At 37.4% G+C, this 25,341-nt stretch overlaps 3 protein-coding genes across 4 annotated transcripts in view; 1 reads left to right on the top strand and 2 right to left on the bottom strand.

Moving 5' to 3' along the window:
- Positions 1 to 25,341, bottom strand: part of LOC141440893 (neuropeptide CCHamide-2 receptor-like) — a 109,115-nt gene that overhangs the window by 20,847 nt on the left and 62,927 nt on the right. For both annotated transcript variants that reach the window (XM_074105482.1, XM_074105483.1), the window contains exon 2: positions 654 to 859. In XM_074105482.1, coding sequence (XP_073961583.1) covers positions 654 to 856 — 203 coding nt within the window. In that variant the 5' untranslated portion in view covers positions 857 to 859. The remainder of the gene's footprint in view (positions 1 to 653; positions 860 to 25,341) is intronic.
- Positions 8,231 to 10,988, bottom strand: LOC141440757 (uncharacterized). Its single transcript, XM_074105304.1, has 2 exons — positions 10,821 to 10,988; positions 8,231 to 10,668 (listed from the first exon to the last, which is right to left on the bottom strand). The coding sequence occupies exons 1-2, from the start codon at positions 10,918 to 10,920 to the stop codon at positions 9,491 to 9,493; spliced, it is 1,278 nt and encodes a 425-aa protein (XP_073961405.1). The 5' UTR covers positions 10,921 to 10,988; the 3' UTR covers positions 8,231 to 9,490.
- The window catches only part of LOC141441207 (uncharacterized), a 3,919-nt gene continuing 1,200 nt past the window's right edge, over positions 22,623 to 25,341 (top strand). The window contains exons 1-2 of the mRNA XM_074105881.1: positions 22,623 to 22,676; positions 23,710 to 24,009. Coding sequence (XP_073961982.1) covers positions 22,623 to 22,676; positions 23,710 to 24,009 — 354 coding nt within the window. The remainder of the gene's footprint in view (positions 22,677 to 23,709; positions 24,010 to 25,341) is intronic.

The raw sequence follows: 25,341 nt of genomic DNA, 5'->3' as shown, positions 1-25,341 counted from the left end.
ATTAACTAATGATAATGATAAATTTATTTGTCAAACATAGGTACAAAAACAGATCTTATTTAAATATTTCATAGAACTCTATGTTTTGCCGTTAGGCGTACAAATATTTTGCAGTTTAATCACATTCGTTTAGTTGCGAGTCAAACATGAAGCATCAATAGAAGATAGAAAATGCAGTTACACAAGTTGTAATCCAGTCAATTTGTAAAATTAATAGCAGTAACAAACAAATTAAAAACATTGTATGTCATTTCCCATCTAAATAAACAATTCTAACAAATGATTAGGTACATGTCCAATAAAAAAAAAACAAATAAATAAGGAAGTCACAAATAGGGTAGTAGAATAAAAGCATTTCTCGATTAAAATTGATTGTAAAGCTTTTTTGAACTGGTTAGTTTTTAGAACTCTAATAGATGCTGGTATTCTATTAAATATTTTTGGTCCCATGCCAATTATACTTTTTCTCAATAAAGCAGTGTTACAAGGTATGACTGTTACTTTTTGGTCATGGTCAAGAAAATCAATTAAATTTTACATTTAGTAGCAGTAAAATGATAATTGTAATGGTATCACTAGATTTCATTTATACAAAATGTAGATACATACTTAGCAAATATTCTGCATGTTAATTATGATGAATGTGTACTCACGTATTAGGCGCATTTCGCATGCCCCTATGTCTGACGTAGACTATCACCAGTGTGCCATTGCCCAGCACCCCTACTACGAAGATGATGGCAAATATGACCGGCACCAGGTACGTTTCGATCCGATCACCGTACGGCGTGTATTCATTGTCCGTCGAGTTGGCCTCGAGAGACGGCACTGTGCCGTTCGGTGATGATGAGAACATTATCTGGAAAGAAAAATAAATTTTCAACAGATGACAATCAAAGGATGCTAACGGTGCGGTTAGGAAAATCTCACAGTTTAATCCTAGTTTACACTTGCAAGAAAAACGGTGCAAGTTGTATTGGGTTTATCTGTTTAGTCCTAAGTTCTTTCCCTTGGCGTAACTGAATTTGATTCTTTCGTATATTTTATCTAATTTATAAGTTAAGTGCTTGAAATAAAACTGTTTCTATACAATTCATTTTGATGTAAAAAAGAGCTTATTCCTTTCTCAAAGGGCCGGCAACGCATACGTAACTCAACTTATGATATGGTTATCCATGGGCAGCTGTGATTTTTTTCCACCAGGGGACCCGCCTGCTCATTTTCCCCTATGATTAAAAAATCGAAATTAATTAATCATGACATTTACAGAGAAGGAAAACATCGGGAGGAAACCTGTGCACCTGCAAAGAAATTCAACGGCGTGTGTAAAGAAAGTTTCGAATCCGCACGAGGCCCTGTTGCTACTTTAGAACGTACATACTCGTATAGGTAGGCCGAGATGAATTGTATGTAAAATAAAATTACATTACGTAATTGGCGACATGTGGGTACGTACTTCGGAGAGGAGGCCTGTGCCCAGCAGTGGGACGTATATAGGCTGGGATGATGTTGATGAGGTACGTACTCTGCGGATCGGCAAGCGCAGCGTAGGACGTCCACCAACGAGATGGACGGATGACCTGGTTAAAGTTGCGGGTTCACGGTGGATGCAACCAGCTTCCAACCGAGGCAACTGGTGGTCTATGGGGGAGGCCTATTGTCAACTTACAGTGGACGTCCTATAGCTACTATGATGATAAGGTACGTACTTTCGTATTTCCAAAACGAAGATTGATAAGAATTTACGCACTATCGATCTAAGAACGCGAATGCGTAAACGAATGCTGGAGTAACCTTGATCCACTTCATCTTCGTGTCTATTTTAATACTTTGAATGTTTATTTATACAGGAGTTCCATAAACTGTTTATCTAAATACTTTATCCATTGCAACAATCAAATCTGCTTCATAACTTCATAAGGCATCCTAGATAAGTTTTTCGTTGCTCAAGAACAGCTACAATGTCAAGTTAAACAAGTGGAGAAGATATTAAGAAAATGGAAGCAAAATGGGTCCATCTTCAGCGGATACAGAATCATCAGAGCGTCACCGGATGCTCATCTTTGGCAAAAACTGGAATTAGTCATGGTGTTACAAAAAATCCTGAACGATAATTTAACCTACTACTCATTATTAAAAATATTATAATTCGGTTAGGTTAGGTTGGAGCCCAGTCTGTTTCGGCCTAGCGCGCTTTGCTTATTCTGTCAAAAGAGACTAAATATTGTTAGAAGGAGACAAAAATACCTACACAAACCAACAACATGATATAATGGAGATTGGATCCGAATCTGTCAATTATGCAAATTAACATAACGGTTGTTTAGCGATATGCAAATGAACACGTGCAGGATAAACATTCGTAAGAGTAGAGGGGTCAAGGATATATAAGCAGAGGTGAGCCGACGAAAAGTATTAGTAATGTTTCAACGTCAAACCTTTTATTACCGTATTGTAAGTAGTGTGTAGGAGTTGAAAGGTTGGTTTAAGAACCATGAAATCGATACGAGCAAAAGTGTACAGTAGCAGCAACAGTGCAGCAGCAAGGAGAAGATTAATGGCGGAGACTACAGCGACGGAGAGCAGGATGTCGTCTACATTGTCGAAGCCGTGTACGGAAGTGACTCAATGGCAAGCGGTGAACGACCTTTACGGTGGCGATGGTCGTAAAATACTTAGAACTTTTTCTCTATAAAGGATTATAAGGCTTGCAAATGTGGGTTTTATAGTCTGTAAGATACAGATAAGAGGATTAAACGAAAAAGATAGCGACATTGCTGACGCTGAAAAGCAAATTGGAGCTAAACAAGACAAGCAATTAGGTGTGGGGTTCGGAGGAGTGGGTGAAGTAATTGCTGAAATCAATGCAATTTTATCTGCAGACGGAGGGCGGAGAATGGAGAACACACACAATGGGTTCACACTGGTAGTGGAGAAGACTCGCTGCCGGGTACAAGAGGACACTGACTTGAGTGTCGAGGAAGTGGAAGAGCAAAATAATCTATCCAGTGCAAAGCTTGTTTATTTGACTATTCTGCGAAACGATGTTTTTTAGCAAGGGAAAAGGAGAGGGAGTACTTAGTAAGACGCCTGAAGGGATTGAGTGGATATTCGTGAGAACGGATCAAGACCCTGTCAATATTGCCAGAATTTTGGTATTTCAGGAAACGTTAGGAAATGAGTAGAACGATGTGGTGCTCACCAACTATGAGAAGACCCGGACGTTGCGTCGGAAACGAACATAGGTAGAAAAATTGTAGTAATTATAAGCTATTTTATAAGGGGAACTATATTTTCTGTCACCTAATTTTACTTAGATGTCTTACTAATCGGCAATACCCTAATTATAATATCTGTCCCTAAGAAATATATTATTTATGTATAAGCGCCAAAGTGTTTTTTTTCAATTTTGGGTTTTGTGCGTTATAGGTCTATAAACTATATATATTGAGATAGTGAATTAAAAAAACATTGATATTTAATTATTTTTCAAGTTATCATTGATGTAAAAAGGCCGAACTAGATGCAATTTTAACGTAAAAGGGCTAAACGTACGTTTGATACTTTTACGCGGTAAATCCCGGGCGGTTTTTTTTAAATCTGTGGGCATAACTGCAATTTAGGTACTTGTACGTCAAGCGGAACGCCGCTACCCCGATGCTTCATCGTAATGTGATTGTATTACTTTTTTTTCTTTTTTCCAAGTATCTTGGGTAACGTATTTTTTACCAAAGATTTTAAAGTTCAACACGTATATGAGCCAAAGTACCACATAATCTTTTTACTGTCTTTTTGAACAAAAGTTTATTCCCCGGAAATTCACGTATATGAGCGTATGTACAATAACTTTTAATGAAAAAATGTTTTATTAAAATTTATTATTTGTGGTTGAAGGACAAAGTACCTACTATTAGTTAGTGTGCCAAATTTTAGAGGTCTAGGATACACCATCTCTGAGTTACGACAGTTTTTGACTTTGAAAGCCCGTCCTGTAAAGTAAGCCCTTGTAGGTAGGACCCATCGAAAACTGTCTCTTAGTATGAGTCATCAGAATAATGTAAACCTGTATCTTAAATTATAGTTTGATCATCAAAATTCAATCACCAAAATAATAGATCTGTCACCTAATAAATAGATCTGTACCTAATTAAATGCTTTTACCTATTCTACTACAGGTCTGATTAGGTAGGTACGACGACGCTCGAAGCAAGGAGGAGTGTTAGGTACACTGTATTAAACAGTTTAATACATCAGTGGTTAGGTAGAACTGCGACCCTCGGCGCGCGACCCGAGCGAGCGAAGCGGTAGCGGCCGGCGAAGTGCCAGAACCGACCATTTTTTGCTAATAAGGTAAACGCACGAGTGCTTGTCGCTGTCCCAATAGTTGGCATCTTTTACCTTATGTCATTAGCAATAGAAATGACAGCAGGGTATCGAGCACTGGTACGTTTACCCTACTTACTTATTAAATTATTATTATAAATTTATTCAAATTACCATCCATCATCATCACCATCATACTAATACGAAACGTAAGGCCAAAGAAAGGGACAACCGCATGGCTGCCACGTAATTTGATAATTAATATTATTTTTCAGTGATTCAAAAATATTTTTTAGGTAAACAAAATATTGTTTGGTGATTAAATTTTAATGACACTTTGAAACCCAATACAATTATTTGATGATCGATATTATTTCCAAGTAATTTATAATTAATATTTAGGTAATCGTTTTAATATTATTTGGTGATTCAATTTAGGTGACAGATCTACTATTTTAGGAACAAATATTATTTATTATTTAGGTGAACAAAAATGCATTTAAAATAAAATATCTAATAAATATCATGGGTCAAAAATTGACCTAGTCCCAAACTAAGCAAAGCTTGTACTTAAAAACTTGTTGTTAAAAGGTGATCGATAAAATCATACCCTTTTTATAAAAGTGTGAGCGGGAGGCCTGCTAACGCTGTGTCAGCCTGTGTCTTCAAGTTCTGTTCGACACTAAAAACGGTTATTTGTCCTTCGAGCGATGTGCCCCGTCTTGCCAATTTAACATGCATATTCTTCGTGCTATTTTGGTGAATAGACATATAATAATATTCTGCTGAAATATTCCCGATGAATTATAAGGCACAGTGTACAATGATCGAATAACAAAATGGGATTTATGCTTCTTTTGCCATTAATGTTAATAATAATTCCAATAAGCCTATTGTAATGTATTGACAGCGTCACTCCGCATTTTCCGCTATATTGGACCGCGGCTGCCGGCGACAGATTCCTGGCTTATCAGGCTTCGCTAGCAGAGCTATCATTAATTAAATTTTCTCTATCAATTCACCTCATTTTGGTTATTGTTATGAATTTTTACTGTATCTGCACCTTTGGGGTACGGTGTACCAAGTAGTGATGTAATTAAACCTATAGTTTTTTACTTTGGAAGTGATCAACCGATAGACTAAAGGATAGCACACCATTATTAAATACAGTGACGCATCGTGGATGAAGTGACGCTACTTGCGCGTCATGTTTTAACGTATGTAACTACGGCGTATGCCGCAGGACCGCAGGAATAATAATGCGATATTGTTTCAATAGTTTAGAAAAATATATAGAAGCAGATTATTATTAATAGCGCAAGTGCAATGCCCCCTGGTGTCCTATGTGTACATCATTTAGCTGAGCATTTGCTCTGAAAGCATACCAACATACGAAAATAAAGAAAAACCCGCTTCAAAATTGATTTCGGAGTCATTACATAAAAATGATAACAGACAAATAAACAACCTATTACTACACATGCATATACTATCCCTTTACTATGCCTTATTTATTAATGCTATTTTATGCCTTTGTATGTATCTATGTCAACGTTTGTAAATTGTGTTTGTTTCTCTATTTTATACAATAAAGAGTTTACATACTAGTACTGTTTTTCAATCCGCGCTGGGTCCGCGTGGGAACTACGGTCCAAGCCCTCTCATTCTGAGAGGAGGCCTGTGCCCAGCAGTGGGATATATAGGCTGGATGATGATGATGATCATGATAAGTATGGTTTACTAATCAACCTAGTCCTAATTAAGCTTGTACTATGAAGACTAGACAACACATATAAATAATATCTTCTTCAAAGTCGTAAATTTTTGACAGAGTATTCGTGGTCGTCGGTTAAGGATCCTTGATGAACCTTCATGACAACCTTCTTGAGAAAATAGTGTAATGGTTTCCTCTTGTCCGACACACCGCAGAGCTGGAGTCTGGAGATCGTAGTTGACAATGATCTCCTTGTCTATGTGCTCTCGCACTGCTGCCTACTCTCTCTCCTTAAAGGCCGCCACATACACTCGGAATTTCGTTTCGGAATTACGATTCGTAATTCCGATTCGGGATTCCGTAAATATATCACACACATACGTTTATTTCAATTCTGACGCACAGGCCACCATGCCGAATTACGAATCAGAGAAAAGTTCGAACGGAAAACTACTGGCCGTCTGTGGTAGGTCCATAGATTTGTATGGATTTACTGCATTCAAAATCCTGAATCCCGAAATCCGGAATTCCAAGTATATGTGGCGGCCCTTAGTCGCCTATTAAATAGGTACGATAACCACGGGGAGAGATGGGTCCGTCCTATTTTAAAACCAGGCCCTTTTTTATATACTACGAAGTGCAAAATTCGAAATTCTATTCTTGCCGTCCCGCTTACGCTTATATTATTTATAATAAGAGAGTGAGAGGACTGTACGATACAAACTTCGATTTATATTATTATATTTAAGCATTGAAAGATCGTTCAAAATCATCCGAGATTCCGTAATTACGAGATCCTGGAACCTCGGAATGCAAGCCCTAGTAGCAGCCCCCCAGGCACGACCACCATCCATGATTCGGGTTCGTTCGTTCATAGTACGCGTCGCTCAAATTTCAGACCTCCAGCAGTCAGGGGCAATAGTAATATAGTTTTTCGTTCCTCTAATCATAACTAAATGATTGCTTAAAATTACCGATTAAAACACTCGTATAATTGAAGTAGGGAAATACAATAGGATAATGTCGTAAAAGGATAAGTGGGATGACGCTCAGTAAAAAAACTTTATTATGTAATTTTACATTTCAATATTATTTTATATTCAAGTGACTCATGGTGTTATTCATGGGTAAAACAGCCTCTGTGTTTACATGTATTTTATACGGGATGTGAAGGCGTCTTTGTATTATATTTTCACTAGCCTGTTACAGTTTGATTAATTCGAGTTGGCACTTGACAGATGGGCGTGCCTTCAGTAAATTTTCAACTTTGACGTCATACAAATAAAGCCATTTTTATTTTACCGCTACCCACGTTTACAGATTATGTAGAAACTATTTTATTTGTATGACCTCAAAGTTGAAAATTGACTGAAGGCACGCCCATCTGTCAAGTGTTAACTCCAAGTAATCGTACTGTACCCGCGACTCCGTCCGCGAAAAATTCGTTTATCGCTATCCCGCGGGTACTATTCCATTTCTCGGGATAAAAACTATCCTATGTCCCGTAACTCTAACTATCTCTATACCGAATTTCATCTAAATCAGTTCAGCGGTTTTGACGTGACGCAGTAACAAACAAACAAACAAACAAACCAACAAACAAACAAACAGACTTACAAACTTTCGCATTTATATGGCTATTGTCATTCATCTGTGTACCTGTCTTATTGCCGTTCTGCTTAGTTTCTGGATAGTGATACGATAATTAGACTTGAATGAGACCATCCTTTTTCCAGATCTGTGCACTTTTAGACGAGTGCAGAGGAATGAGAGTGGCCGAAGAAGTGAAAGTGAATTTCACCTATTAACACACACTGCATATATATATTCACGTACTTATAGTATATGGACATAATAGTCGACCGATCATGATATCTGATTTCCCGACTCTAGAGTCCTGCCTTGGCCGGCCAATCAGATTGCAACAATGGCCACAGTTGTCAGGCTAAATGTCTTTCAAACAAATGGCATTGGCGTTCTATTGATATATCCCCTACTCGTACAAACCCAAATGCGTCATTCCCTTATGTAGCATGATTAATAAACTTAGTACTTATTTCCCTAAAGGGATAAATTATTTTGCTGATATACGTACGGTTGTTAATTATTCATTTTATAATAACAAAGTATTGTGTCAAATTGTCACACTTAAAACATACATGGGAATTTAAAAAAAAAAAACAAAGAAAATAATAAAACTTCAATATTTTTTATTAAGCGATTATAGAAGTCTGGTATTATGCTACGAGGCCCTATTACATGTTACATTTAATTTTATAGTGCCATTAAAAATTTAACGTCGTCGTTAAGTTGCCTAAGATAAATATGGAAACAACTGTACTGTGACAATCTCTATTTAGTCTTAACGATATGAGTTGATTATCTTTAAAACTTGAATGCGATTGCCCCTTATCCTGCCATTAAAAAAACTGAAATGGCCGCCGTAGAGTCACGCACGATAAAGGTACGCAGCCGGGTCTCTATCTGAATAATGTCGACTCTACTATGCAAAGATTATTTTTATTTACAAATAGTTTAACCAGAATAAATTGCTATCCTAAGCTTAAAGTACCTAAAAATATTTAAAATAAAAACCAAAACTAAAACATGTTATTAATAAAAGGGTCCGTCCAAGGCATGGTTCCGAAGATATTGGTGGCTCTTTGATCCTTCAATTATGAAGACTTACTTACAAAATAAGGGATGACGATATTTTTGTACTTAAAATCCTTCTGTTTTGCGTAAAGTATAGATCATGTTTCGTTATTTCTTCTATCCAACTAATATGAATGCGAAAGTTTGTAATTCTGTTTGTTTGCTTGTTTATTTGTTTGTAACTTCATCACGTTTAAACCGCTGAACCGATTTAGATGAAATTCGGTACACAGATAGTTGAACTCCCGGGGAAGGACATAGAATAGTTTTTATCCCGGAAAATTGCATAGTTTCCGCGGGAGAGTGAAAACTGGAATTAACGCGGACGGAGTCGCGTTTAACGGCTAGTTCTAAATGAAAACAATTAATTTTGTAGGTTAAGGTACATACTTAACACATTTCAATCACTTAATAGAGATTCAGATGAGAAGATTTCTATGCAGCAATTTAACCTAATGAACCTTATGAATAACGAGCTATGGAGAGACCTATGCTTGAAGTTTCTTTGCGCGATAGAATCCGGAAGACGGAAATTCACCGAAGAACTAAAGCCACCGACATAGCTGGAAAAATATGCAAGTTGAAGTGGCAATGGGCGGGCCACATCGCTCGAAGAACAGATAACCGTTGGGGGAGAAAAGTCCGCGAGTGGATGAAGTGTTGGCAGACCTCCCACCAGGTGGACTGATGACATCTTGAGAGTTGCGGGAAAACGGTGGATGCAAGTGACGAGTTGTCGTTCATTGTGGTGATCTTTGTTCAGCAGTGGACCTCTTCCGGCTGATGATTATGATAAACCTAATGAATACAATTTGCATTTATATACATTTTAGCTTCCATTTTGGTATTCGTTGGAAAGTCATAAGCGTTTAGATCTAAAGCGCAATCAATTTTATCGATCGAACATTCTTTTACATTGTGCGTTGCAAGTGGAGAATCATAATCTGACTTTTGAAAATACTCTTTTATTTGACTGATTTCATCTTGAGTTTTTTGTGGAAAGTGTGGTTTAACGTAATTTAGTTGCGCATTATCAAGATCCTTTGGCATATCATAGATATTATTACTCAGTGTTTGCGTATTGTCAAAATCTTCTTTGTTTGAATTAATAATCTGTTTCGGCATATCATACATATCATCGCTATGTGTTTGTGTTTGATTACCGAGATCTTTTCCGCTAAGAATGTCTAGTTCATTCGGCATGTCGTAAATATTGTTACTCTGCAATTGTGTTTGGTTGGTAAAATTTTCTTCCATTAAACTATTTACCATATCACGCACATCATTGCTACATATTTGTATTTGATTATCAAAGTCTTTTTTGTTTGAACTTTTTACATCACATGTTTTCTTGTTGTCATCAATCACATCATAAACGTCTAAAACCGGCGAAGAAGCGTATTTCTTTTCATTTTCTTCTGCAATTATGGATTGCTTTCCTATAGTATTTATATTCCGTAGACTGCCAGCAGTGTCGTCGTTTCTGTTGGTTCTTGTTAATACTTCTTTACAAATTTGAGACATTTGTTCAGGTAAAATAATAGGCATATCCTTGGTTAAACCTTTAATAATCCTCGGTGATATGTTACCTGAAGCGTCAGTTCTTGTTGGAGTACGGAGAGAACCAAATTCTCCTTTTGTTGATTTCAAAGTGTTAGTACTGTCATTTTCTTTTAAAACTTGGTATTGACCGCTTTTATTATTAAATTCAAAACTATGACTTCTGTTTAAGTTAAGGCGTTTCAATGATTTCTGAGAAGCATCTTGCCTCGAATTTTGAGCAGATTCTGTTTCAGTATTTTCAGAAACATTTATATTTTTTTTGCATATTTCAAGAAACTTTGGCTTCACTAAGACAAATATTAAAAATATGACAAGCAAAATCAAAAGCACCAATACAGATCCAAATATGTAAATCACATACACCGGTAATGTTACTGTATTTTCATATTTTTTCGAAGATTTCGCCAATAGATCTGTAATAAAATAAAACGTTTTTGTAAGTTCTTTTATAATTTCAAATGATCATGCAATGATCACTAAACCTTCATATAATTGATATAAAACAAATGTATATGGTAGGTACTAATTAAATGCCACCTGTATAACTTTCGATAAAGAAACTCACCATTTATCGTTATTGAATTTCCTTCAGCTTCTGATCCATAACAAAAGTGCACACAACAATAAATAACAAATAAAAACAAAAAATACACTGTTTTATCCATTTTTTATATTGGGTATGTATTTATTTTTGTCACATCGGATTCAATTTTAACGACTGATCAGTCAACACCGTTACTCGGGTACGAATCAAGTATAAAGGCGAATCGTTTAAGGATAACTTTAATTGTTATTATTAATATAATTATTTTCCTTCCCATCATGTCATTGTGCCACCAAGAGCGGTAAAGTAACAGATGACAGATGGTTAATATGTTGTCTGTTTTAGTTTTTTATCATCCATCCAAAGTATGCCTATGGGACATAAAATACCTACTAACTACTAGAAACATTTACTGTGCTCACTCGCGACCTTATAATAGCAACGTTTATGGTAGAAATGTGTGTTCATGCAGTTTCTCCACCTCCACACTGTACGAACACACATAAATTACAAAAAAAAACAACTATTACCACCAGCACCATTAAAAACGTCGTCCAGGTTTTCTGCCACACAGACATCGACCCCAGGATAAGTGCCGCATTAACTCTCAGAACTAATCTAGGAGTAACCAAACGGGCAGATAAATCTGTAACATTTTTTTTGTGTCTTCTGACCATAACCCATCATCATTGTTTATTTATTTATTTATTTATTTTATTTATTTGGGAAACATACAGCATATATGACACAGTTGATTATAAATTAATTTAGATGATACATAAGCCAAAACAGTTTCCACTTATAAATAAGTTACATTTTTTGTTGCTCGAGCGAGCGTACGTTACAAGTAATAGGCATGCAAAACAAATTTTTGAGCAAATTAACAAAAACAAATAATTAAAGTTTAAATTATAATAAGTGTTTTATAACTAGTTTTTATTTAAGTTTTATTTAATCGTACCTTTATTATTATTTCAAGTAGGTATGAAAAAATCCAAGTAATAGCTACTTATTCATTTCTTTACCAGTGCAGATACAAATTGATTTAAATTCATGCAAAACACATATCTACATCCGAGAATAAATCATTATGTTTTTTACACGCTCTTAAGAGTAGTCTTAAGTGTAGCAAGTAACTTGTATAGGTACAGTAGGAGTCGCCACAATCTATTATAAAGATAGGTACTGTAGGTGTGGGTGTGCGTCTGCGGTTTTTGGTTGGCACTTCAAGTGGAATAAACCGAATAGTATTGCTCTAATTCCTATAACCTCACAACGTCCGCATTCCATCCCAAAAATTCCTCCAAGTCTTAGGGACACATAATGCGGGCTGCTTAGGAACGCATCAGTCGTACTTACATTTACATCTTTTACAGCTGTTTTTAACCGACTTTAAAAAAGGAGGAGGGTTCTATGTTCCAATGTTTGTATTTTTTTATGTATGTTCGCCGATTACTCAGTCAATTGTGGACCGATTTTCAAAATTATTTTTTTATTCGAAAGGCTACTCTTTTGAGGTGGTTTCCATTGTCACTGGTCACATTTTATAATCGATTGTCGTTACGACATATTATTATTATTATTATAATAATATGTCGTAACATATAACGACTTATAAATAATTATAATAAATAATTAAAAATAATTAAATTAAGTATATGTTTTTTTTATTGATTCAGTTTTTGAAAATATTCCAAAATGAAACCATGGGTATAAAATCATAAAAAAAAATATTCAGTTAATTCGAATTACAGCTGAAGCAGTGCAAAATTATATATTCTGTGACCAAACTTGTGATAAGCTACCAAGTCGTGTCATAGGTAACCTATAGTTGCTTGAGTATATTGTATTTACGAACACTCACCGACCGACCGTTAAAAATAATACTTTGACATAATTCCAAATACGTAAAGCCTAAAATAATGCCAGTCAGTTTATAGATACAAACACAGAGCCCAAAAAGAACCAAGAACACTAAAGATAGAAAAGATTTGTTGATACAAACAAAAACTTTACGTAAGCAAGTCAAAAGATTTCAGAACCATATCTGTATCCGTTTACTGACTGTCTCCTAAAGAAAAGTAATGTTTCATCATCCAGGCGCAAACATCCATTACTAGAAGTCAAGTAACTGTATTTTATATGATACCCAGACGTTTGTAAAAACATTCTCGTATCAAGCGACTCGTGAATCATCTTTGACGCTTCACATGTATAAAAATGGATCATAGCAGGCATTTGTCATTGTACGCAAGAAAGTGATAATGGGAAGCAATTCCTCACGTTTCAGCTTCATGACTTTCGACGTCCTCAAGTTGCCCTCGTGTAGTATCATTAAATACACATGTAGGCATTAAAATTGAAGCATAGTGCAAGATCTCCGATTGTTATTTTCTTCTTAATCTGGAATGCAGAGCAGTTTGCTAAAATCACGCCTAAAATTCGTGGCTCATGATATTTTAAATACTTAGTACCTGAGTGCTCAATCTTGAAATATTTTAAATAACCGTGTTACTTTTTAAGATTTTTATTACGGACATAAAAATTTGATATTTATTTTAGATAATAGAGCTGCAAACGTCCCACTGTAAGGTACATTCTTATTCTCAGAATAAGAGGACTTGGACGTGGCTGGGAATGTAACTTCCACGCGGGCCCAGGGAAAATATCTGTCGTTCCTGTTTTTTAGTTTGTATTTTGAGATTAAAGTATAAATATAATAAGCGGGACAGGGGTTGCGACCCCCGCTCCGGGTCGTACCTGGTTCAGCAGGTGGTGCTGGCCATACAGCGGGGAAATGCGGCTGGCATTATGGGCACCTTTGAGCCGGGTACGACGCGGAATGGTGGTTTTTAGGTTGTAGTTTAGGTCTTAGTTTGTAGTTTATATTATAGGTTAATTTTATTTTGTTTATTGTATACTGTAGTTTCTAAGGAGTATTTTCATATTTTGTTTTTTATGTCACTTGAATAAATGAGTTTTTTTTTTAATATAAGTAAAAAATAATTTTAATATAATAAAGTAATAGTGTATAAAACAAACGTCACCCATGTTCATTAGGATATAACTGACTGCCACGCACGCCATTGGCGTTGGACCGGCTGGAGGAGTGATGAAATGACGGCGTTTTTAGGGTTCCGGAGCCAAAATGGCAAAAACGGAACCCTTATAGTTTCGCCATGTCTTTCTGTCTGCCAGTCTGTCCGTCCGCGGCTTTGCTCAGGGACTATCAATGCTAGAAAGCTGTAATTTTGCACGGATATATAATAATATGAAAACTATGCCGACAAAATGGTACAATAAAAAAAAAACATTTTTTAGGGTACCTCCCATAGACGTAAAGTGGGGGTGTTTTTTTTCTCATCCAACCCTATAGTGTGGGGTATCGTTGGATAGGTCTTTTAAACCCATTAGGGGTTTGTTATGACGGTTTTTCAATGCAGTGATTTGTTTGCGAAATATTCAACTTTAAAGTACAAATTTTCATTAAAATCGAGCGTCTAAACCGGTGGGTGCAAAATTAAAAAAAAAATCAGGACGGTAGTAAGTATATCAAACTTTCAAGGAAAACTATATACATATATATAGTAAATAATAAAATACGCTGAACCATTTTATAACTTACACAGACTTTATCTCGGTCTATATACGTCCACTGCTTGGCACGGGCCTCTTCTCAAAATGGAAGGGCTTGGCAGTTAGTTCCCACGCAGATTTAATGCGGATTTGAAACTTCACGCAGTGTGATTTTATTCATGATAATTTCCTTCACAGTTTACCGCTGAGCTTTAGCTCACGGTACGCTTCAAATGTCATTTCGCTCATAAATCCCGAGAAACTCAGAGGTGTGAGCCTAGGTTTGAACCTACGGCCAGAGGGTTTGACCTATGGCCTCTTAAGAAGAGGCTTAAAATAAATAAATATCATGGGACACTTGACACTAATTGACCTAGTCCCAGACTAAGCAAAGCTTGTACTATGGCAACGGATAAACATACTTATATGTAGATAAATACATACTTAAATACATATTAAACATCCAAGACCCGAGAACAAACATTCATATTATTCATACAAATATCTGCTCCGGCCGGGAATCGAACCCAGGACCTCAAGCTTCGTAGTCAGAATCTCTTGCCACTTGGCCATCCGGTCATCAAATAAAAAAGCCTTAAAAGGCCTTAGGTCAAATCACTAGATACCAAGGCTTAAGTCCTTAAACTTATTTCCAATTAACGTTCAGAGCCTAAAAAAAATTTCAAACTAAACTTGAACCGAGCACGGCGCTGGCAAGGGTTACAACTGCCTTTCCAGTCGTCAAGTGATCGTGCAACAAAAACTAAAACTCTTAAGTTGAGTTGACAATATTTTTACTACCTAGTGATTTCAATAGACCTAGCCTACTATATATTCATAATATTATAAATACGTGTTTATTACTCTTTGACGTAAAAATGACAGAACGAATTTTGATCTTTCTCCAACATACTTACATCTCTTCTCATTATCATTCGTTGGGCATACGTTATTTTTACATATAATATACATTATATTTTTATCGACGAAAATTTCAGTCGCGGACTCCAGTTAAAGCTCAGTGTTCACTATATTCAGGTAACTTATTTATCAAAAAAAAAACATATCACACTAATAAAAGCAAGGCGCGGTTAATTGAAATTAAACAGGTATAAAAATACAAAGTCAGCTAATCTGGACAACAAGTGCCTGTACCGGGTGGGCCCTGTAACAGGACCAAAAAATTAAAACACAGGTTCTGCTACTCAAATGGAACTACTTCAGTACTGCAACTTTCAGAAATTAAGTTATTTCATCATTTCATTACTTATTAATTATTCTAAACAAATTAAATGGTATTTTCAATGTACGGCATCCAATAGCCTAAATGACATCGCCTGTCTCGTAACAAAATGCCGGATTTCGCAATACATTGCTTGTCCAATTAAACCTTAAACTATAATAAAAATCACAATACAAATTATTTTCAAAAGTTGTAGAACTAAATTAGCTCAAGATGAAGAGTGGAAGCTGTGGTTTAATTTTTGCTCCTGTTACAGGGCCCGCCTTGTAGGTATATCAAAGATTTCAGATTTGAAAAAACAATAAATTATTGGTTTTCTAACCAGAAATTCTTATTCATATGCATATTTCGCAATTTTTGATTGATTTTATTGTGATATTTTATTTGTAATTGAATCATGTATTTTTTTTATTTTGACAGTCATTTTTTATCTTCTAGTTGTTCTAACAAACTCGAAATTGTATGATTCTATAATATTATTTCTAAATTGATTTTAATTGAAGTCAGCAAACAAAAGAAAAGTAAAAGCAAAGTCCAGTTTTTCGACGAAACCATCTAATAAAAATCAGTTAATTAGGTAAACTTTATATAAGATGTTTTGATAGAACGTAACTGTACTTATTACTTTTAGAAATGCTAACGTTTTTTCTCCGTGACTTCGTCTCGTTCAGAAAGAAGAAATTGAAAACAGCGTATGTTGATCGTTTCGCTTCTTAGTTTTGTTGGTTAATACATAGTAGGTATTTTCGCTCAAGCACACACGAGAAGACAAAATCTGATATTCTCATAACGTAACACAGTTGACCTGTTGGAGAGTCAGAGTCACGCAGCGAGTGAAGGAAAGAACTTTACTCGGAGTTTCATTTCGAGATAAAATCCGGAATACGGAAATCGCCGAACAGCTTAAGCCATCTACATAGCTCGAAGAAAATGCAAGTTAAAGTGGCAAAGGGCGGGCTACATCGCTTTATGAACAGACAACCATTGGGGCAGAAAAGTTTTCGAGTATAGCGACTACGATCTGGAAGAATTTCTAAAAATTTGTACAGATTTGTTGCAGATGTTTATGGGCGGTGGTGTTCTCTTACCATCAGGAGACCACTTGCTTGTTTGCCATCCAGTCGAATAAAAAACAAAACCCTCGGTGTGCGACACTGATAAGCACTTGGCCGGTTTCTTTGTTAAAATTTTATTTCGCTGTATGTGGTTTCGCTCATAACCGGCAGGCGCTTAGATCAAGATATTAGTTAACTAATAATGACAAATATGTTTGAATTTTTAATCAACAAGATCCCTTCAAAGCCTTCATCTAGCTTGAAGTGCATTTATAAATAAATAAATAAATATCATGGGACACTTGACACCAATTGACCTAGTCCCAAACTAAGCAAAGCTTTATTAGGAAAATATTAAGAAAATACAAAATATCCATAGGACTACAACTACTATTAAATTAAAATAACTAAAACTAAAACTTTAATTAAAAAACCGGCCAAGAGCGTGTCGGACACGCCCAAAATAGGGTTCCGTAGCCATTACGAAAAAATCACTGAATCAAAAATTCGTCTCAGCAAACCACTAATGGTTTTAAAAGACCAATCCAACGATACCCACTATAGGGTTAGATGAGAAAAAAAAAACACCCCCACTTTACGTCTATGGGAGATACCCTAAAAAAATTTTTTATTATACCATTTTGTCGGCATAGTTTACATATATATCCGTGCAAAATTACAGCTTTCTAGCATTGATAGTCCCTGAGCAAAGCCGCGGACGGACGGAGAGACAGACAGACAGATATGGCGAAACTATAAGGGTTCCGTTTTTGCCATTTTGGCTCCGGAACCCTAAAAAGAGAGGTGGGCCTCTTGGCATGGTGCCCATCACGCAGGCAGCATTCCCGCGTTGAACTGCGATTGAGATTCTTTGCGCGAGAAAGCTGCCGGCGCGAGGGTTGCCTGTTGCCTCCCTTAACCTATTGCTGAGCTCCCTGTGTAGCTCCAGCGCACCCTTACCCCAAGGACCTAGAGTCTCAACGCCGAAAGCGAAGAAATGATATTGGGCGCCGAGACAGCAGTAGGCAACGGATAAACATACTTATATACCTAGATAAATACGGTAAACCAGTAATATTCCGGTAGCTAAAAGACGCTTAAAAAGGAAGAAAATACTAGAAAAAATTACTGAGAAAAACAAAATTGGTATTCTTACTAACAAAAGAATTTTCGATAAGTACCAGAGTTGCCTAATGTCATTTCAAGTATAAGATCTCTTTTGGGGAGGATAGATAGGCAGTGATATTTCAATTACTTACGTGCTATTTGACTCTCCAAATGACTTTCGGTATATCAAATAAGAAAAGTTTGCCTAACAGGTAAAATATGAATATTGGATGACTGACCTCTTAAAGATGTTCTCTCAAAAGAAAAAGTAATGGATATAATGGTCCGTTTGCGGTCCCTTTTAGAAAGTATTATTTTAAAATAGGTACAATTATAATAATACCGAAGAAAACCCTATATCGTAGAATAGCTTTTGCTCGTGACTCTATCTGTAAAGAAATCGTTTAAGTATCGCTATCCCGCGGGAACTTTGCAACTTACCAGAATTATTTCCTTCCCGGGGTCTCAGAATAAATAAAATAAAATAAATAAATATCATGGGACACTTGACACCAATTGACCTAGTCCCAAACTAAGCAAAGCTTGTACTATGGATACTAGGCAACGGATAAACATACTTATATAGATAAATACATACTTATATACATATTAAACATCCAAGACCCGAGAACAAACATTCGTGATATTCACACAAATATCTGTCCCGGCCGGGATTCGAACCCAGGACCTCAAGCTTCGTAGTCAGGTTCTCTAACCACTTAGCCATCCGGTAGAATATCTTCATACTTAATTTCATCTGAATCTCTTCCGCGGTTTAAGCGTGAAGAAGTAGCAGACAGACAGCGAGCTACTTTCACAAATAATATGTACCTGTTCTATCTATCTATAAATAAATAAAACCGGCCAAGAGCGTGTCGAACACGCCCAAGATGGGGTTCCGTAGCCATTACGAAAAAATCAAAGCCTAAGGTATAAAATATACCTAAACTTGGAAGATTACGAAATCCTTAGAATTATTACTTAATTTTTTCGTAATATCTACGGAACCCTATTTGGGCATGTCTGACACGCTCTTGGCCGGTTTTTTTAACTTTATTTGAATATTTTACGCTATTATTGTTCCTTATGTTTAGTCTTCCTGTATAAAAAAAGTGCTTGCAGATTCATCTGTATTGTGAAAGTTTCTACTATACCAAGAAATTTTAAAAGGGGGCCTAAACCATATTTATATGGATATTTTATTTTATTTAAAGGTGACAACGAATTCACAAAAAAAAACTAAATAGACAAAATCATCATGCATTTACCCACAACAGTAGACCTATCCAACGATATCTCACACTATAGCGTTAGTCAAATAAATAAATAAACCCCCAATTTATGTCTATGGGAGATACCCTAAAAAAAATTTTTATTGTTTTTTATTTCACTACTGTTTTGGCGTGACTGATATGTATATTCATGCCAAATTACAGCTTTCTAGTGCTAACGGTCTCTGAGCTTAGCCGCGGACGGAACAGGACATGGCGAAACTATAAGGGTTCCTAGTTGAATACGGAACCCTAATAAACAAAAATGAATCCCCGAAAAAGAAAAACTGGAACAGGGGCGAAGCCGCGGGGAAGCTAGTAGGTAATATATTAGTACCTATGAGTGCCCGTGATACACACAATGATTTTCATCACATTGCGAGGAAAAAAATGCATAAAATGAAAATATTTTGTGTCTAAAAACTTTACAGCTCGGCAAAAGAAGTACGCTAAAACAACTGAATAAAATAATGGCTCCCTCCCCGCCAATACAGGGGCTAAACTTCAAAATTCGCACCGTCCCTCTCACTCTCGTATTAAATAATATTAGCGTCAGGAAAACGATTTGAACTTGGATTTTCGAATTTCGTAGTAGCCCTCCTGATTGTCACTTCTTTCGAGTCGTCTACCATAGATAATGCTAAGAACTGTGTTTAGTTTATAATTCAAATGGTCTTACGGCCAGATTGTTTCAACTTGCTAAAAAAATATTTACTAAAATTATTGCAAAAAAATTATATCAATTTAAAATATAAAATAAAATATAAAAATAAGGAAGTTTCATGAAGCGTGTCAATTATTGATGGGGTAAAATTGGGTTATAGCTAAGTTTTAAAGATGTAAATAAAAAGTTGGCTGACTTGAGACCTCTTTAGTCCGAAATGACGTACCGCTAACTTTTAAAACTAAAGTTATAACTCCCTTGGGGAGAAAAACTATACATAAATCAATAGTTCCCGCGGGAACAATTGAGGCCATTTTCCTTTAGTATACAGGCATGGAATAACATCATTGAGGAGCAAGTGTGATGAAAAGGATATTAGTAATAGTCTAAAGAGGTGGCAGGAATTTTTAAAACGATCCATGGAAACGGTTAGACTCATTTTATGTGTTGTAGAGTGGTCTGCTGATGTGAATAATTTTTGGTCTGCCTGCTCTCGTGGGTGCAACTTTGAGATATAGCTCATCAAAGAGGCTTTATTGTTGCGAAAAAAAAAACGATAACAGAAATGGTTAGTTTTAGTACATATTCAAAGTATGGCGTCTCCCATGTGAAACGAATTGGTCTGCCTGCTCTCAGTGGTTGCATTTCGGAGCTATGACGCGCGCAAGTCGCTTTATTGTTGTGAAAAAAAAACGATAAGGGAAATGGTCAGTTTGGAACCAATTCCAAGTATGACATCACCGCCGCTGAAACAAGTTGGTCTGCCGGCTCTAAGTGGTTGTATTACAAGCTATGATGGCTCGCAAAGATGCTTAATTGTAAAGAAAATTCAAGGTAATGGTAATCAATAAAATAAATCTCAGAGACCGTTAGTACTAGAAAAGCTGTAATTTGGTATAAATTTACCTATCTATCACGCCAACAAAGTGGTAAAATAAAAAATAATAAAAAAATTTTTTTAGGGTATTCCCATTAGACATAAAATGAGGGTGATTTTTTTTCTCAACTACCCTGCATTGTGGGGTATCGTTGGATAGGTCTTTTAAAACCAATGGGGGGTTGCTGAGACGATTTTTCGATTCAGTGATCTGTTTGTGAAATATTCAACTTTAAAGTGAAAACTTTCATCAAAATCGAGCGTCTCCCCCTCTAAAATCTAAACCGTTGGGTGAAAAAATTCGGAAAAATTAAGGATGGTAGTAAGTATAATCAAATTTACAAGAAAATTATCGACTAAGATTGTTTGAGAATTTGTAGTAGTTCAAGAGTTACTAGCAGCCTAAGGTATAAAACATACCTAAACTTGAAAGATTCCGTACACAATACGAAATCCTTAGAAAAATATTAAGTACTTGATTTTTTCGTAATGGCTACGGAACCTTTCTTGGGCGTATCCGATACGCTCTTGGCCGTTTTTTAATAATTCACCTTACTTATTATAAAATAATGTAATCAGCTTTGGTAACAAAGATGGGGATTTCGTAATCGATTCCTGATTACGATTACTTGATTTTCTTTGTAATCCTCTACTGGGTATCAAATCAAGTGAAAACGGTGAATTATCATTTTATATTAAGGAGTCCGTATTCATTTATACAAATATTAGAAGCAACAAAGTCCCACGGCGAATGCTGAAGTAGAAACGTTTTGGTTTGATGCAACCGGGCTTTGTCTGGGCCAACACGTGGGCGGCTCTGGGGGTGTTGTATGACACCGTGGTCGCTTCATTCTGCACTGGGGGGACTGAGAGGGTTCGGCAGCACCCGGAGCATCAGAGCAGCCCTATTAAGGGTGGTACTGCTCTCTTTGCTTAGCCTTGGAAGGGGCTAGAAAAGGTGTCCTGAAAAAAGCTCACGCCAAACACACGGAAGGTGTAGTGTAACCGCGGCTGCCTTCGCATCTTAAAAAACACGTGATCGAAATAAAATAAATAATAATAAATACTATAAATCAATCGGAAATGAGATTTGGTGCATGGAACGTGCGAACTCTTCTTGATCGTAATGACAACGCTGCCCAGAGCATAAGACCGCCATTGTAGCTCGGGAACTCTCTCGCTATAATATCGATAGAGCTGCTCTCAGCGAAACACACCTTGCTGATGAGGGTGAGCTGGTGGAGTAAGGTGGCGGGTATACATTCTTCTGGAAAGGACTCGCCTCGACCGAGCCGCGAAGGTCAGGCGTAGGATTTGCGGTTCAAGGATCAACTCATTAAGAAGTTACAAGAGAATCCGGTGCACATCTCGGACCGCGTGATCACTTTGCGCCTTCACCTGGATAACAACTACTACCTTTATGTTATCATGTTGTATGTTGGATAAGCTCCGTGGAGTCACTGTATAGAGAGTGTACGACCTAGGGAGCAGATCCTTTTGTTAGGTGATTTCAATGCCAGAGTCAGACAGGACTTTATTGCATGGCCTAATGTTCTAGGTAGACACGGAGTAGGCAGAATGAACGATAACTGATAGCTGCTACTAAATTTCTGTGCACAATTTCATCTTGCAGTTACAAACGCAATGTTCAGACTTCCCGCTAAGCATTAAAACACGTGGATGCATCCAAGGTCCAAACACGCATCTGATAGATTATGCCATCGTACGCCAAAGGGATGTTTCCCAAGTCCTAATCACCCGTGTCATGCGTGGTGCACACTTCTGGACCGATCATAGGCTTGTTGTGACGAAACTTCGTCTCCGCCTCCATCCTCCTTGCCTTGTATATCTGGTAGAACTAAGCCGACGTCTCTAACCGTTGATAGGCTTACGGATCTCGGGATCAAGGAAAATATACTATGACTCTTGATTGCTGCGTTGCCTCTTTCTAATAAGATCATGGCGATCTTGATGCTGATTGAGGTCTGAAAGTCCAAAACCAAAACACGAGGATTGGATTGATGAGAATGATGGAGTCCTTAGAAAGGCGATTGATAACCGACGTCCTCTACAGCAGCACAGGGGTACCAATTCATACAGTATGGCGAAGATCAAAAGTAGTGACCTGGAGCTACGCAGACTAGCTCGGAAACAAAGACAAGTGATGGCAAGACAAAGCTCGCTATTTGCAGTGGCTTGCAAATACTAATCAGCTAGGGAAGTTCTATGGTGAAATTAAAAAGCTAATCGGCACGACTTCACTTGCAAAAGTCCCACTTAAGCCTGTTAGTGGCGAAGGCCTTTTTAAAGGTAAGGAAGAAGTGCTGATGCGATAGGCAGAAACATTTCAACTCTCTGCTGAACGTAGATAGGTCGGTTGACCTGGAACACGTTCGCTCAATTTCCCAACTTCCTATTGACATAAAGCTGGACTAGCCGCTGAGACAAAGCAAGGTTGTTCTGGCTAAGTATTAAGCAACAAAAAAAATAAGCGCGCGGTCGGCATTGATTTTATACCGGTGAACTGCTCAAATACGGCGTTGAGGAATTGCATACGGCCGTATGGGAGCTCTTTCAGCTGATGTGGAGAGAAGAGAGAGTCCCATCAGCCTTGAAAGTCTTATATAAGAACAAAGGAGTACTTCTCTGATGTAAGTCCCGGGGAAAATATTTGCCCGAGTCCTAATGAACCGCCTTAAGGAACTTTCTTAAAAAATATTGCCTGAGACTCAGTTTGGCATTCGACCTAATTCGCGTAACGTGTCCGCACCACCGAAATTGTCACCGCATGAGGTAGGACTCAATGCCACCTACATTGGCCCTGCGCAGCAGCACTTTCGTATTCCGCACACGAATCAGACCATTTGATCCTTCAAAGTTTTCTGAGGCATCTTAGGTAGAAACGGTCTAGCATCGAATGTGCCTGCGATACACCATCCACGCTTCAGCAGAGTACAATAAGTTAGGAACGACCATGGACATGTACACAGAGATTTTTACGACTAGTTTAAGGTCATGCGTACAGAAGAGCTTGAAATCCAATTTATATAATGCTGCAGCTGCAGCTCCGATTTGGCTGTTAATCTGGGCGCTATTTTCTCACTGCGGCAATTACAGGAAAAGAACAGAGAGCAAAGCCGCCGCATGTGCATCTGCTTCGTCGATCTCGAGAAAACCTTTGATAGTGTCCCTCGAGAAGCTCTATGGGTGATCACAGTAAGAATAGGATGCACAGAAAACTTTGTGAGACTTCTCCGACTCCTGCATGACGACATGCAGTGCTGCGTCGCTCTCGAGAGTGAACATCAAACTTCTTACCCGTTACTGTGGGGTGAAGCAAGTTGTGTGCTAGCGCGTGTGGGTGTGAGCTTGACGCCGAGATTAACAGCCGAATCGGAGCTGCAGCTGCAGCATTCGGTAAGTTGGATTTCAAGGTTTTCTGTTCGCATGACCTTAAACTAGTCACAAAGATCTCTGTGTACATGTCATCGTCCTTCCTAAACTTATTGCACCTGCTGAAGCGTGGACCGCGTATCACAGGCACATCCGCAAGCTAGCGTTTCCACCTAAGATGCTCGAAAAGTTTGAAGGATCAAATGGCCTGATCATGTACGGAATACCGAAGTGCTGGGCAGAGCAAAGTAGGTAGGTGGCATTGAGTCCTACCTCATGCGGCGACCACTTCGGTGGAGCGGACACGTTACGCGAATGTCAGAGCAGCGGGTGACGAAGCGCGTCTTCTGGTCAGAACTTGAGGATGGCAAGCGTAAGCATGGCGGGCAAGTTTTGAGGTATAAGGACGTGCTAAAGAGAACCATGAAAAGTTGCACCATAGTGCCGTCTCAGTGGGAGAACGAGGCCGCTAAACCGACAGGAGTGGAGAGCTAAGGTGAAGCTAAACTCCACGACTTTGAACTGAGACGGCGCTGTGACTATAACCAAGCGCGATAATCTGAGAGCCGACTATCTGCGGCAAACCAGTTATAATATTATAGTGTAATCAGCTTTGGTAACAAGAATGGGGATTCGTAAACGATTCCTGATTTCACGACGCTTCAACTCCGACTGTGTTTTCATGCGCTTGCAAGTGGCACTTAGCCAACTTCTTAGAGAAGACTTCTTATACAAGTAAGTTGAATTAACAAAAACCGGCCAAGAGCGTATCGGACACGCCCAAAAAAGGGTTCCGTAGCCATTACGAAAAAATCAAGTACTTAATTTTTCTAAGGATTTCGTATTGTGTACGGAATCTTCCAAGTTTAGGTATGTTTTATACCTTAGGCTGCTAGTAACTCTTGAACTACTACAAATCCTCAAACAATCTTAGTCGTTATAATATTTTTTGTAAATTTGATATACTTACTACCATCTTAATTTTCCGAATTTTTTTCACCCAACGGTTTAGATTTTAGAGGGGGGAGACGCTCGATTTTGATGAAAGTTTTCACTTTAAAGTTGAATATTTCACAAACAGATCACTGAATCGAAAAATCTCTTAGCAACCCCCCATTGGTTTTAAAAGACCTATCCAACGATACCCACAATGCAGGGTTAGTTGAGAAAAAAAAAATCACCCTCATTTATGTCTATGGGAGGTACCTAAAAAATTTTTTTTATTCTTTTTATTTTACCACTTTGTTGGCGTGATAGATAGGTAAATTTATACCAAATTTACAGCTTTCTAGTACTAACGGTCCTCTGAGATTTATTTTATTGATTACCATTACCTTGAAATTTTTTTTACAAATT

The sequence above is a fragment of the Choristoneura fumiferana genome, chromosome 23 (assembly GCF_025370935.1).
Source record: "Choristoneura fumiferana chromosome 23, NRCan_CFum_1, whole genome shotgun sequence".
Lineage (NCBI taxonomy): Eukaryota > Metazoa > Arthropoda > Insecta > Lepidoptera > Tortricidae > Choristoneura > Choristoneura fumiferana.
The sequence above is the reverse complement of the archived record's forward strand: the minus strand, read 5'-3'. Positions and strand labels throughout refer to the sequence as shown.

Excerpts from the sequence above, each read along its gene's own strand:
- LOC141440757 (XM_074105304.1), bottom strand. The coding sequence starts at position 10,920 with ATGGATAAAACAGTGTATTTTTTGTTTTTATTTGTTATTTATTGTTGT. Across the intron at positions 10,669-10,820 it reads AAATTCAATAACGATAAATG|ATCTATTGGCGAAATCTTCG; the intron begins GTGAGTTTCTTT and ends ATTTTATTACAG.